Source organism: Pinus tabuliformis, chromosome 2_1, assembly GCF_031772625.1.
Source record: "Pinus tabuliformis cultivar Carrire ecotype Pingquan chromosome 2_1, CPIR1, whole genome shotgun sequence".
NCBI classification, from domain to species: domain Eukaryota; kingdom Viridiplantae; phylum Streptophyta; class Pinopsida; order Pinales; family Pinaceae; genus Pinus; species Pinus tabuliformis.
The window spans coordinates 298,835,240-298,851,183 of record NC_142299.1 but is presented as its reverse complement, the minus strand read 5'-3'; the positions used below and the strand labels follow the sequence as shown (position 1 = coordinate 298,851,183).

At 37.0% G+C, this 15,944-nt stretch overlaps 1 protein-coding gene across 1 annotated transcript; it reads left to right on the top strand.

Annotated features, from left to right (window-relative positions):
• The first annotated feature begins 300 nt into the window (after positions 1 to 300).
• On the top strand, positions 301 to 1,047 carry LOC149199988 (uncharacterized). The gene is made up of 2 exons (XM_089400797.1): positions 301 to 859; positions 989 to 1,047. The coding sequence occupies exons 1-2, from the start codon at positions 301 to 303 to the stop codon at positions 1,045 to 1,047; spliced, it is 618 nt and encodes a 205-aa protein (XP_089256923.1).
• The last annotated feature ends 14,897 nt before the right edge of the window (positions 1,048 to 15,944 follow it).

Sequence of the window (15,944 nt, the reverse complement as noted above, 5' to 3'; positions counted from 1 at the left end):
TATCATTCAAAACCCTCTCTCTCATCGCCCTGGTCTGCGAGATTTCATACCTCGCAGACGCTGCAAGTCAGTCCACAAGTGGTCAGATTTCTTCAGATTTCTTCCTCGCAGGCTCTGTATGTTTGATATTGTTGTTTGTCATCCGCATCGATCGAATTGCTTTTGTGTGTGTGTTTATATTATTACTACACGTTGTGTGGTTTGATCAGAAAAGGGATAAAAAAAATAGAGGTCCATTCTGGTGTAGATCACGTTTCAGCAAAGCGTCTTTGAAATGTTTTAAGGGTTGCCTTCTTTGTGATGAGAAAAGGGCTCATCTCCAAACGCAAGATGCTCATTGGCATGCATTTATTGATGAAGAGAGGGAAAGTCTGCGGAAGAAGCCTGAGGAATCTAGTGTTCCATCATTCCAGAGGCAAAATCGATGGAGGTTTTGGGCTTCAGGAATATGAATTCTCCTGCAGCAACAGCCCAGCAAATCCCGTTCCCTTACAGATAGGCAAGAGAAAACGTGAACACCTTCCCACAAATATTCTGCACTGTTCATGCATTCGTCCGCATCGTCCGCATCCAGTTGAAGATGACAAGGAAGAGCTCAGTGCTTTTGTCCTTCCCCTCTTGGACTACGACAACGAATCCTTCAGCAAGAATTGCCTTGAACATAGTGATATGCCTTCCCTCGAGAAACTGAGCCGCCCCTTATCTCCTCTGTCTCGAAGGACGTCGAATCCATCCGGTGAAGAAAATAACGACAATGAGGTGGACAGGCAGGCCGAAGAATTCATAGCTAAATTCTATGAACAATTGACGTTGCAAAACCAGATGTCTTTTCGGCGATACGAAGAAATGCTTGACCGGGGTACATCTTAGCCAGTCTAACATGAAAATCTGGAATACCAGGTAAGCAAAGGTTGTCCGTAATGAGGGAAAGAAATTTCCAAACAAAAGCATTACATGTGGAATAACCAATTGGCGAAATATGCTGCAGGTTCTTCCAAACAAATTCACTGGAGGAATGGAATGGAGCAATTTGTAATGGAGGCATGAATGACAAGAGAATTTAAGTGAATAAATGATATTACAAACCAAACAGTCGGATCTTTTTTAATTGTGCCGAACTAAAGAGTATTAGAATGTATTTGGCTTCATTCGTATACACGGATTTTAGAATGTATCAATGTATTTGGCTTCATTCCAACCCTTTACACAATTAATTAAATTATAAAAAAATTTGTTCTCAATGGATATAGGGAGATGGAAAATTAGAAATTGAGAAGAAAATTTTGATCTGAAAGCAAATACAAATAGAAGATGTGGTGCACTTGATGATATGCTGATATATTGTCCTATGTATAAAGAACTAAGATATAATCACTCAACTCAACATAAATATATGAATAACTGAAGTAACTCATAAAAAAATGTTGAGAATATTTTAAAACATTAAAAAAAAAAATATGAATTATTATAAATTGTGAAATCCTTATAATAAGAGAAGTGCAAGGTGGGGGGTAGACATGGCCATTGAGCTCAAGGTGTTTTCGCACCCCTCATTCACTTCCAACCATGTGTTCTTTTCCCTTTGGCTTCTAGTTATTTTGCTATCTTTTGCTTTAAATATTGAAAAAAGAAATTAACTCAGAGAAATTACAGAAAAACACATATAAAAATTAGACACAAAATATGGGCGGAAAAAGGTTGAAGCTTCATGCTTCCTCATGTATTATCTCTCATTCATACATTAAAATAATTGAATATAGTGTTACAAATAAATAGATGAGAGATAGTGTTTTCAAGATAGTGCGTGCTGTCTTAGACACTTTTGGTTGAGATAATTTCTCCTTTGGTTGAGATAATTTCTCACCAGACACACACCAATATAGGAGTTACCTAAACTAACTCCTATCTTAGAGGAACAACCCAAGAGTTAGGCACAAATTCCTAACTTGGAATATTTAATTAATTTATTTATTTTTGGATTTATTATTGTTTTATGAGAGAGTCTAACATTCCCCCCCTCAATGATAAATCCAAAATAAGAACAAGAACCATCTTCCAAGTTCTCATGTTGATCCTCAAAAACATTGCCTGAAAAAACCGCCAAAACTAGATGCTGGAAAAAACTCAAATCTGAAGAGAACATGAATCAGCTACATGCCTGATTCATCTCTGAATGTTGCTTGACAACTCCATCACGTGCCAAGCCGCAAAAGGATCCAACTGTCCTTTGTTTGAAAACAGCATCCGGTGTCCACTGACACAATTTGATGAACGCCCACTAGCGTGTTTTGTTGATGATGATTGCCCACTGGCTAAAGATGTCGAAAAACAACTCAATGTTGCTTTTGCTATGATGAAAGCTGCTCACTGCTGCTTTGGATGTCGATCGCCCACTGGCTGCTTCGCTGATATTGTCAAGACTTTCAGTCTGACAACCACTTGTCAATTTCATTGACATTTGCCCCCTTTTGTCAGCTGCAAGGAGAGAGAATCTTCTCCAAAATATATTTGAACCCCCCCCCCAGGTCTAGGAGAGTTTCACTGTCGTACTCCCTCATTCAACTGCATGAGAGTACCATCATCGGTTCACTGCTGGCTGCACTATGTGTGATTGTAGTCGGTTGTAGAACTGAGACAATCGTTTGACTGTGGATGACCATTCCCAAGGATCAATCCATTTATAATGTATCTTCAATCTGGCTGATTTTTGTTGGTTGCGACATTTTTCTGAGGAATGATTGGGCTTGCCACAATGGCAACACGGATGGAGATCAAAACACTGATCTTCCATATGACCAGTTCTTTGACAATGAGAACACTTTGGGTGAACTTCAACTTCAGGTTGCGTGCAGTTTTGTTTGTCTGCAATTTTCTCAGAACCTACTGAGATGTGTTGTTCAAGAAGTCCTGCACTCACGAACTTAATTGGCTTGGAATAATATGGGATATGTAAGTTGGTGTCATCAGTGACATATCCTAAGCCTCGTCGATTCTTGTTATTTTGAATCTCTTCCCAAGGCTTGATGATGGGTTTGGAAGAAATTTGATTTTGATCATGAACAACTTCGACACTTGAAGTTGTTTGGATGAGTGATTTGGAATCAACATCTTTATCTTCATCTGTATGGTGGAATGACTTGGAAGAAGCACTCTTTTGTTGCAGCTCATCTCTTTGTAGTTGCGATTCTAGTTGAAGAAACTCAATGGTTTCATGTGTTTGTTGTAGATGCCGTGAAATATCAGCAAGAGTTTCTTTGCTGATGTGCACCATGTCTTCATCACTGGAGATGATCAAACTGTGAAGAATGTTTAACAACGGAATATGTTGCGCCATCTGAACTTGTTCACTTGAAGTCAGGCTCTCTTCTCGTAGATATCGTGCTTTGAACTGTTTCACTTGATTTTGTTACTTGAATGACAGGCTCGCTTGCTATGGGACTTGAATCGCATGCTCGCTTGATTTGCACTTGCTGGGAATACTTGCTAGAGTTATAGAACTTTCTTGCTTAAACTCTAGAATTCACGCTCGCTTGATGATGATCGTGTTTGCATAAATGCTCACTTGAATGAATAGCCACGCTCGCTTGATGTCGATCTCAACTTTCTTGATTGGTGTTAGAGTTGAACTTGTTTGGTTGCTTTGATGGTTGTTTCAATGATCTTCACTCTGGCTCACTTGAAGTTTTGAACCTTGTACAGTTTTGACACAAATTGCTTGAATGAATACTCACGCTTGCTTGCAGGAGATGTGAACTTGTTGTTTGTTTCATTTGGAGTTAAAACTCATGGACTCACTTGATTGTGCTTTAAAGGAAGGGTGTCGAACACTGTCGAAAATGCACCCAAAAAAGCTTACAATGATTTCAATGATTCACTACAATGAATTCAATTTGACTCAATTCAAGACTTGGGTGTCGGTTTCAACCGAGAATGCACCCTTACAATTCAATGTAATTTGAGTTTGATTACAAGTTGAAGTTTACAGATTCATTAACTTGATTGTAGTGATGTAGACTTTGCTTTGAAATGCTAGAGTCTGCAGATTCATGAACTTGATTGTATTGAGTGAATTTGTTTGTTGAGGTAGAATGTCGATGTTGAAAACTTTGATTATTTGTTGTAGTGACGCAAATGCATGTGTTGAGCTTAATTATCCTTCCTTGATGCTATTCTGTTACAAATGTTGTGCTTGCTTGCATTGAACTTTATGTGTGTTAAATGAGATCATTTATGTGCCAAAACTAGACACAAATAAAAAACAACAACATGAAGCATGCACCATCATCAACACACTCTTCGTGTACCTAAGATCCCCTTATTCAATTTCGGGTGGATCTAGGACACAATCACCACAAATAATATGGATTTATTAAATTTTGGAGTACATAAGCGCTCAGCTTCACAACATCTTCATGGAATCAAAGTTCTAGAATTTTTTTAAAGAAAAAAATGTCTTCAAAAAACTACCTGCACTCACTCACTCTCAAAATCTCTCTCAAAGTAAAATATTACTTCAGATTACAAAAAAAGAATTTCTCTCAAAGAATTCCACTTATCACTTTGAATACAAAATCACTTCTTACTTCAAAAAAAACTTTATCACTCCAAAGTATTAAAACATGCCCTCATTATCACATACCACTCTTATTCCTCCAAGAACTTTACTTCAATATCACTTTATAAAAAAGTGAAAACATCACTTCAAACATTGTGTTCAAACATGCACCATGCAGTATTAAATAAACACACATAAATATGCCAGAGACAAAATACTGGGGAAAATGCCTCAACTTCAATGTATTGCTCTCATAATGTTATTGTTAATGAACCCATTGGCATGAAAATCCTGTCCCTCTTCTTGATCATCGTCACCGTTTTCATCTTGGGCACAAGGAATGTGAAGAAAAATTCGACGGCGCAGGTAATAACAAGTAGCAGCAAAGATTTCTTGATTCCGATTCCCGTGGCTTAACCTGTATCCGTCTCCTTTTCATGTGTTCTCTCCACAGCGTAAAGAAACCCAAATGCTCCCACGATGTCTCCAATTTTTTTCACAATCGTACCGATAAGAATGATTGTAAGAAATCAAGTGACATCTTAATGAAACGATCGGAAGACTTACCAATCAATGTAAGAACTGTTCCAATACGTAACTCCTTCATTGTCGTCTTCCAGTTCTGCAGTGAAATATTGTGGTGTCGGCTCTACAGTTTGCCTGGAAATCGATGTTGACAGAATTTGGAGTGTTGTGGTGGTGGGTGATATTCATGGCCAGTGGCACGACATTCTCAATCTACTACCCATGTGTCAATGTGCTATTCGGCTTACAGTTGACAAAGTGCACCATGAGAACCTTCTCTTAATCCAGCACTGATTCTTTGACGATCTTCGAGGGATGAATCCACATTGATAGACATGATATTTTCAAGGGTTGCGGTGCTACTGAAGCCCTTAGATTCAATGTCTACACAACAGGAATAATCTGGGAGAATGGCTGCTACATTCGGAGACGATGCGTAAAACAAATGATGTGACCGAGAAACACTGCAGCGTAAGTCGATCGCTCGATAACGGAACACAAAAGCCAATTATAGAGCAAGCACTGAGCTATGCACCGTATACGAAGGTGTATTTACACCCTTCGAAACCAGCTAAGGTAAGGGTCGCCGTTAACTTCATCTTTTCACAACAGGCTCTCAGGAATTTCTCCTCCAGAAAAATGCTTCGACGCCAGCCATATTCAAAAGGCATGCCCGGTTTCTCTGGCTTTCTGTAACAGGATTCAGATGATCTAATTTAAAAAACCAAGAAACCGCCTCACCATGGATGCACAGAATTTAATTTTAAAAACCAAGAAACATGGATACAGAGTATTTAATTTAAAAAACCAAGAAACTGCCTCACCATGGATGCAGAGGATTTAATTTAAAAAACCAAGAAACTGCAGAATCTGCAGAATAAAACGCTACCAGTGGCCATTATTCGACGATGGCCACCGCCTAGATCCAACCATGATATTGTCCGGCCCTGTTTCTCTGCATTTATGCACAAAGTAGCGATCTATACTGCCGCCTCTCACCAAGGATGTTGAAGATCTCTCGTCGAGTCAGATGCACATTTAGCTGTGATCCCTGTGCAGAGTTGTCTTGATTCAATAATTGATTACGCTACATGCCTCTTCCTTTTGCCTCTAAGGGAACACAAGCACACCTCTGCCTCCACCTCTCAGATAATACAAGCACACCAGACAGACATGCCAAGGAGATGACAGAAGCAGAAATAACAAGAGAGACCAGAACACATTCATCCGCATTTTGCGCAAAGCCCGAATGCCATTGCAACAAGGGAAGCTTGATTCATATACACGTCAATTCAATCTTTGGCTCTATAAGCTCAATTACTCACAATCCTCACATCTCTGTGCTCTGATACCACATATTTAAAAAAGAAATTAACTCAGATAAATTACAGAAAAACACATATAAAAATCGGACACAAAATATGGGCGGAAAAAGGCTGAAGCTTCATGCTTCCTCATGTATTATCTCTCATTCATACATTAAAATAATTGAATATAGTGTTACAAATAAATAGATGAGAGATAGTGTTCTCAAGATAGTGCGTGCTATCTTAGACACTTTTGGTTGAGATAATTTCTCCTTTGGTTGAGATAATTTCTCACCAGACACACACCAATATAGGAGTTACCTAAACTAACTCCTATCTTAGAGGAACAACCCAAGAGTTAGGCACAAATTCCTAACTTGGAATATTTAATTAATTAATTTATTTTTGGATTTATTATTGTTTTATGAGAGAATCTAACATTAAATCACGATGGAGATGTCCTTCCTCCATTTGTTATCTTCTAGTTGTAAGGTGTTACTTGCACCCTTGTCTTTCCTCTCTTATATTTTAGTAGGAGATGATAGATGTTTCCTTCTCATCTTAGGTTTACTAGATTGGCTCCAATGCTAGTTCTTAGCAAGGTTTAATAGGCCATGAGTTTCTTCCTCAACTTAATCATCATCATCATTCTCACTCCCCCCACCCCCACCTTTGCCACAACCCCTCCTCCATATTACACCTATGACTACGTACAAAGTGTAGAGACATCGACATAGGGGAGGATTTTGTTCTAAAGGTGTTTTGTGCACACACTATAGAGGCAAAACCTTACCATGTTTATTTCATAATCAAATCTCTTTAGAGATACAAGAGCTTAAGTAAGACAAAGAGGAGGTGGCCCAAGAGTGAGAATGTCACTAAAATTATGATGTATTTACTAAAGTAGCGACCTTGGATCCAAAGATTAGGAACACCAAAAGGCACAAAAATAAATATCTACATGTTATAACCTTTATTGGAAAATGTAGACCCTCCTTACCATGGTTCTCCTAGAGAAATGATGCTAGGAACGAGATATTGTTCATGCTAGATGAAATGCAACTACAATAAAAGCTCTCTAGAACAAATTGGAGCACATTGAGGTCTTGGCATCAAATGCTAGTCCAACCATCAACAAAAAAGATTATGTTGCTCCCATTGAAGTGGATCCCTCAGTTTTTACCAGTTATCTAGCACAAAAAAGCTCTATCATATCACATTTTTAAGTGTTTAGACTCAAAAACTCTTCTTACTTTTCTTTGATTTTGGTCTCAATTTTTTTGTAAAAGGTTTATTTCTTTACCAGTAGTATGATTTTTTTAGTGGCTAACGAATGACCACCAACAACCTTCTACTTATGTAACTTAATTTAAAAAAATTATAAAATGAGAAAAAAAAATATAAAATCAATAATTTTTAATTTCATAAATTTAATTAAAAAAGAAAAATATTCTCCAACAAAATTACAATTATACATTAAAATAAACCACAATCATATTAAATTTACAACCAACCTAGATCCATGTAGAGGGAGCATATCTCTTTTCACTCTAAAAGAGTTTTGAGATGTGTTTTGCATCTGAGGATATTTGATCACTCTCACTGCTTGATAGATCTAGGTTGGTTTAATTTTCCCCTTTAAATAGATTATAATCTAGATGAATACCATGGTTTATCATCTAGATCAATACCATGGTTTCTCATAAATGTGAAGCTCAAAAACAACAAGTAAAAAAAAAAAAACAAAAACAAAAACATTTTTATTTTTTATTTTATGTTGACTGAATTAAAATGTGTATAAGACATTACATTACAACATCTCTATTACACTAAACTATTTAGTTTTCAATTCATGGAAAAATGAACCTTTACTATATTAACTTTTTTTAATTAATTTTCTAAATTAAAAAAAAATTACATTAAAAGATTTGGATATAAAAATTTTGTTTATAACCTCAGCTATCCTTCATCCGACTCTAAACCTCACCCCCCCTACAGCCTAGAGTTGTAAGATACCAAACTACTCCACAACATGTTATGATTACAATAATAATTTAGCAAAAGGAAGCGATGTTTGCAGCCTAATATATGTCCGGTTATCTAGACTTTGGTATAGTTTTTGAGCAAAGTTTAAATTCATACTAAATCCTTGAATTGTGCACGATTTAATTGTGAGATTACAATGTTATCCATGATATGTTTTATGATTTAAATGATATCACATCACGAGGCTATCTTTGGATTCAAGTAGTGCTTTAAGTGTGATTTTTTGGGATTTTCTTGGATTATTTTTTAGGTTTTAATTTGTCTAGAATTGATATAGATTCATTGAAATCATAATTTTGATAAGTGAATTTTTTACAATCAAAATGTTTCTGCCCAAAGTTTTTAGAGATGTTGAATCTATATATACAATGAAAAACCAGTTTAAACAACACACATCAAAATTTGATCGCAAATTTTAAAGCTAATCCAACATAAACTCAAAAATTCCAAACTTAATCATTACTCCGTATGAATTGCAATGATGTTTGGCTGGTTGGTCTACGTGTTGATTTTTCCATGATATTTAAAAACGTTCTTTCATACACGGTGGATTTCAAGGCTACAACTCTCATCACGCATTTTGTGGAGGGTGAATGATTTCAAGAAACAAGTCCAACTTAGTTATTTCTAAGAATGCATGATTTCAAGAAACAACTCCAACTTTCATATTTTTATGGATGAAACTTCCAGTTAAATTTTCGTGTGACACCTGCTTACTGGGTACTCTACACGCCAACCACCAACCAAGTTGGCACATGTCTTTCCATGTAAGTTTATTGACATTCCAAACCCTCTTTCTCATCGGCATAGTCTGTGAGGTTTCATACCTTGCAGACGCTGCAAGCCAGTACACAATATGAAGATGACAAGGAAGAGCTCAGTGCTTTTGTTCTTCCCATGTTGGACTATGACAACGGATCATGCAGCAAGGATTTCCCTGACAATAGCGATATGCCTTCCCTGGGGAAACTGAATCGGTGGTTGTCTCCTCTATCTGGAATGACATCGAGCCCATCCTATGAAAACAACAACCATCACGTCGACAAGCAGGCCGAAGAATTTATAGCGAAATCTATGGACAACTGAGGTTGCGAAACCCGATGTCGTTTGGGTGATACTAGGAAATGATTGACGAGGATATTGTTAAAATAATTTAATTACATTCCCATGAGGAGTTGGATAAAATTAGAGAGTTAGTTAATTGAGTGTTGAGTCAATTTGAGTTAAGTCATAGTTGAATTAATTGTGTAGTTGCATGTCAACATATTTTACACTATTGGGAAATTTCTGTTTAATTCCAAAACAAAAAAAGCTGAACAGAACAGAGGAAAAATGCTCTGATTTAACACACAGGGAAGCTAAAATTTGTTTCTAGAGAAAAAAATGAACAAAGTTTTACACCCAAAAAAATAAACTTGTATTCATTAAAACTGACTGTTACAAAAGCATCTTCCTCTATCAGAGACAAACTGTTTCAGAAGCAGTAAAAGAAAATTACTCTATTTCTTCTGAAAAATAAAAATCAATACTGGTGTGTATTTCAAAATACTCTGTCTCTGCTTATCAAAATTTACACTGTTGTGTGTAAATTTTTCTTTTTACATTCACTGTTGTGCATTCTCAAAAAAAAACATTCGCGCTCCTGTGCGCTGCCTTCCTTGTTATTACACAACTACATTTTTGTCCCCTTTAATTACATATTCGACATCAAAGAAAACATATGAATTTTTTTTTTTATGTTACATATGCCGTAAAAAAAAAAAATTAAACTTTTACCTACTTTTATGACCGTAGTCAATTTCCATTAATTACATTAATATGGTTTCCCCATTCGCTGGACAATTCTTCAAAAATATATCTCATGCTATCTTCTACCAAAAAAGTAACCTGTAACTGGTCTTAAATACTTTACATGGCGATATAATTTATTTCTGGAACAAAGGTACTCATCTGCAAACATAGCCATTGATCTGCCCCTCAAAAATCGGACGGTTGACGGTAATATCGCATGCCCAAACCTGCAAGACTTTATGCTCCAAGGAAAAACTACTCTGACAAAACTGTTGTGCACGTGGCAGCCGATGATTGTGATCGCTACCTCCTCCAGAAATACTGGTGTTTAGCAAAAGTCGTGCGGGGGATACGTTCGTGGTTTTCTGCAATAAATGCCACAGTACAGCAGTTGAAAATAATATTTCAACACTCCCCTTTAATTTCAACTGCTGGGTTATCATTCATACCCAGACATTTCCTCAAGAATTCAAAACTTTTCTGCCCCAGTCATTTGGTTAGAATGTCTGCAACCTACTCCTGAGTTCTGCAGTGGACTAAAACAATTTCACCAGTGTTTATCAATTCCCTGATGTAATGAAACTTTGTGTCAATGTGTTTCGTTCTCTTATGAAACACAACATTCTTGGATAACACAATCGCTGAGCTATTGTCACAAAAGGTCACAGTTCCTTTTGCTTGCTCTTGGTATAAACTCCTTAACATCCTTCTCATCCAAACTGCTTGGCATGCTGCTACTGTAGCTTCCACGTATTCTGCCTCTGCTGTAGACAACGCTACAATAGGCTATTTTTTAGAAGCCCATGAAATTCCTCTTGAACCCATGTGAAAAACATAACCGGGTGTGTTTTTCCGATCATCTACACTCCCGACCCAATCACTATCAGTGTATCCAATTAAATCTGAACATTCTGAAGCAGTATATAAAATGCCAAACCTTTTAGTACCGTTAACATACCTCAGAATTCTTTTTGTTGCTTGCCAATGTGCTTCTTTTGGCCTCTCCATGAAGTTGGAAATTAAACTAACAACATACATTATATTTGGCCTAGTTGCAGTTAAATACATGAGGCTTCCAACTATGCTCTTGTACAAACTAGGATCAAAATCCTTGTTGCTGTCCTCTTTGTTGAGTTTTAATCCCATCACTGTGGGAGTGATTGCTGCTTTGCTCTCCTGCATATTAAATCTTTCCAACACTTCATTAAGATATTTTGCTTGTGAGATAAAAATCCCATTTCCAATTTGTTCTACTTCTATTCCTAAGAAGTATTTCAGCAAACCCATGTCAGTCATTTCAAATCCTTCTTTCATGAGTGTTTTGAAATTTTCAATGAGATAATCATCATTACCTATGAAAATAACACAATCAACATATAACACAACAATTAGTAATTTACCATCCTTTTCTTTGATGTAGAGGGTGGGTTCTCCCTCACATTTTTCAAATCCATTTTCCAGTAAATAGGAATCTATCCTACTGTACCACGCTCTTGGTGCTTGCTTTAGCCCATAAAGAGCTTTCTTCAATCTACACACTTTGTGTTCTTAGCCTTTCTTTTCATAGCCTAGAGGTTGCTCAATGTAAACCTCTTCCATTAACACTCCATTTAGGAATGCTGACTTCACGTCCATTTCGTAAACTTTTGACTTATTTTGTGCTGCTATGGACAACACTGCTCTCACTATTTCCATTCTAGCCACTAGTGCAAAAGTTTCCTCATAGTCTCTCCCATATTGCTGCTTGTATCCTTTGACAACCAGTCTTGCCTTGTGTCTTTCTATTTTTCCTTCACAATTACTCTTGGTCTTGTAGACCCATTTAACTCCAATGACTTTCCTTTCCTTTTGGTAGTTCAACTAAATCCCATGTCTTGTTTCTTTCTATGGCATTAATCTCCTCATCCATAGCTTCTATCCATTTCCTATGTTTAATTGCTTCTTCGAAATGAACAGGGTCATCAACATGACAATATAAAGCAAGCAAAGAGTTCATACCTTCATTTGCTGCCTCTTGTTCATAAATGTCACTTAAATTTCTAAACTTCTTACCTCTTTCATTTGGTGTACAAGTGCTTGAAGAAGCACTTGAATTTCCTCCTTGTGGTGTGCTTGGAGAAGCACTTTCATTTCTCCTCAAGGGTATCTCTTGTTGTCCCTGTGTTGGTGCTGCTATTTGGGGATGTATTTCAGCCATCTCCTCATCATCTTCATCATGTGACAAAGAGCTTTTAACATTCACTGTTTTCTCTATGCTTCCATCCCAAGCTTCCTCCTCAATGAACTGAACATCTCTACTCACAATAAGCTTCTTGGTGGATGGGTTATACAACCTGTAAGCTTTGGATTCCTCACTGTATCCAATGAGAATACATTTCTCCCCTTTGTTGTCCAACTTCTTCCTTAGCTGATCTGGAATGTGTGCATAAGCCACACATCCAAAAACTTTCATGTGAGTGACTCCTTGCTTTGTCCCACTCCATGCTTCTTTCGACACTCTGTTCATGACTTCTTTTGTAGGGCATCTATTCAAAATGTATGCTGCACAATGTACAGCTTCAACCCAATAATCATTTGGAAAATGATTTTCCTTTAACATACTCCTCACCATATCCATGATTGTCCTATTCTTCCTTTCAGCAACTCCATTTTGCTGTAGAGTGTACCTAGCTATAAACTGCTTATGAATTCCATTTTCTCTACAAAAACGTAGAAATTCCTTGGAGATATACTCATCTCCTCTATCAGTTCTTAGAACTTTGATATGCAGCATGCTTTGGTTTTCTACCAGTGCCTTGAAATTGCAAAATTTTTCAAACATTTCACTTTTGTTCTTCAAGAAATAAACCCAAGCTTTTCTAGTAAAATCATCAATAAATGTTAGTATGTAGTGGTTGCCTGCAAGTAATGGAGTTTGCATCGGTCCACATAAATCTGAGTGGACAATCTCTAAGGGTGTTTTTTCCCTTATGCTTTTCCCAAATGGAAAATTTTCTCCGTGTTGTTTCCCCAAGTTACAACCTTCACAAAGGCTGTCTGGTTTCTCTATCAATGGTAATCCTCTTACCATTCCTTTTCTACTCAACAAGTTAAGACCTCCAAAGTTGAGATGTCCAAATCTCAAGTGCCACAACTAATTTTCATCTTTTGGTTCGCTTTGGAAAGCCTCTTGAGTCACTGCTGCAATTTCTTCTTTATTTTTCAAATTTGCCTTCATTCTGAGAGGGAACATCATGTTCCTTGTCATCTTTACTTCAGCAATACATTGTTTGTTGGGTGCTCTATCCATGATGGTGCATACATCATCCACAAAGAAAAAAATGTAGCCCTTTTCAACAAGCTGTCCAATACTTAAGAGATTACATTTCATTCGAGGAACATAATAAACATCTGCTATGGTTTTCTTTTCACCTTTCTTTGTTAAGACATTTACTTCCCCTTTTCCGATAACAGAAACTTTATTATTAGTCCCTATTGTGACTTGTGACTTCACACTCTGATCTAACATAGAAAACAGGGCTATGTTTCCTGTCATATGGTTGTTGCAACCGGAGTCTAGGAACCATACATCTTCACTCTTTTCTTCAGCCATATTACAAGCTAAAAACAAATTATTTTGGCTGATATTTTCTCTAGTGAAATTTGCACTAGTTTTATTACTCATATCATGCTATTTCTTCCTAGATTCATTTGCATAAATGCCCATATTTTTTACAATAACGACATTGGACATTGGATTTATCATACCTTTGTCCTTGAGCATGATGTTGTCCACTTGGTTGGTTGCTTCCTTGGCCTTGGTTCTGATTTGGATTGGTGCCTCTTCCTTGAGCATTTGCTGAACTGTTTCTTCCACCTCTATTTTGGCTTCTGCCTCTTCCTCTCTTGTTTCCTCTGCCTTGACCTCTTCCTCTTCCAAAGAACATCTGGGTCTTAAAGGCATGTTCTAGAGATGAGTTTGCATTCCTACTCAATCTATGCTCATGTGTTATCAGCGATGCATGTTGTTCATCAACTGAAAAGTTTGTGAAATCCTTTGTCTCTTCTATGGTGGTGACAATCACATCGAACCTTGAGGGTAGGATCCTCAATAGTTTCTCCACAATCCTCCTTTCTTCAAGAATTTCTCCATGAGACCTTATCTGTGTGACCAGACCAATCACTTGTGTGAAGAATGAGTCAATATTATCTAACTCCTTCATGCATAGATTCTCAAAATCTCTCCTTAGCAACTGTAGTTTTGTCATCTTCACTTTCTCCATGCCTTGATAGGCTATCTTAAGAGTTTCCCATGCTTCTTTAGATGTCTTTGCTGCTGCTATCCTTGGAAACACACTCTCATGCATTGCTTGATAAAAGAAGTAGAGGGCTTTAGAATCCTTCTTCTTATTGCTCTTCAACAGCTCTTTCTCTGCCTGAGTTAAGTTATTGAACTCATCTTCATCTGCTGGTTCTTCAAAACCATACTCAACAAATTCCCATAAGTCTTGGGAAGCAAGCAAAGCTTTCATGGTTATTTCCCAATAGTCATAGTTTTTTCCATTAAATTGTGGGAGCTGAGTATTAAAGATACCCATGCTAGTGCTGGCTCCAGCCATCCTTGCACTCTTCAAAATTATTGACTGTGCATTTAAAATCACTGATTATCTTCAACACGAAAACTGGCTTGAGAAATACCTTGGATTTTTTGACTGAGTCTTCACTCTGCTGGAGAAGCTGCTGCAGCAAGAAATCCTTTCTTCAGCTTCTTTGACACCTTCAAAGAGCCTGAACCTGGCTCCGATACCATGTTGGGAATTTTCTGTTTAATTCCAAAACAAAAATAGCTGAACAAAACATAGGAAAAATGCTCTGTTTTAACACACAGGGAAGCTAAAATTTGTTTCTAGAGACAAAAACGAACAAATTTTTACACCCAAAAAACAAACTTGTATTCATTAAAACTGACTGTTACAAAAGCATCTTCCTCTATCAGAGGGATTTTACAAACAGACTGTTTCAGAAGCAGTAAAATAAAATTACTCTGTTTCTTCTGAAAAATAAAAATCAATACTGCTGTGTATTTCAAAATACTCTGTCTCTGCTTAGCAAAATTTACACTGCTATGTGTAAATTTTTCTTTTTACATTCACTACTGTGCATTCTAAAAAAAAAACATTCGCGCTACTGTGCGCTGCCTTCCTTGTTATTTCACAACTACATTTTTGCCCCCTTTCATTACATATTCGACATCAAACAAAACATATGATTTTTTTATGTTACATGTGCCGTAAAAAAAAAAAATTTAAACTTTTACCTACTTTTATGACTATAGTCAATTTCCATTAATTACATTAATATGGTTTCCCCATTCGCTGGACAATTCTTGAGCAATATATCTCACGCTACCTTCTGCCAAAAAAGTACCCTGTAACTAGTCTTAAATACTTCACATGGAAATACAATTTATTTTTGGAACGAAGGTACTGATCTACAAACATAGCCGTTGATTTTCCCTTCAAAAATCGGACGGCTGATGGTAATATCGCATGCCCAAACCTACAGGACTTTATGCTCCGGGGAAAAATTGCATTGACAAAACTGCTGTGCACGTGGCAACCGATGATTGTGATCGCTGCCTCCTCCAGAAATACCGACGTTCAGCAAAAGCAGTGCGGGGGATACGTTGGTGGTTTTCTGCGATAAATGCCACAGTACAACGGTTGAAAATAATATTTCAA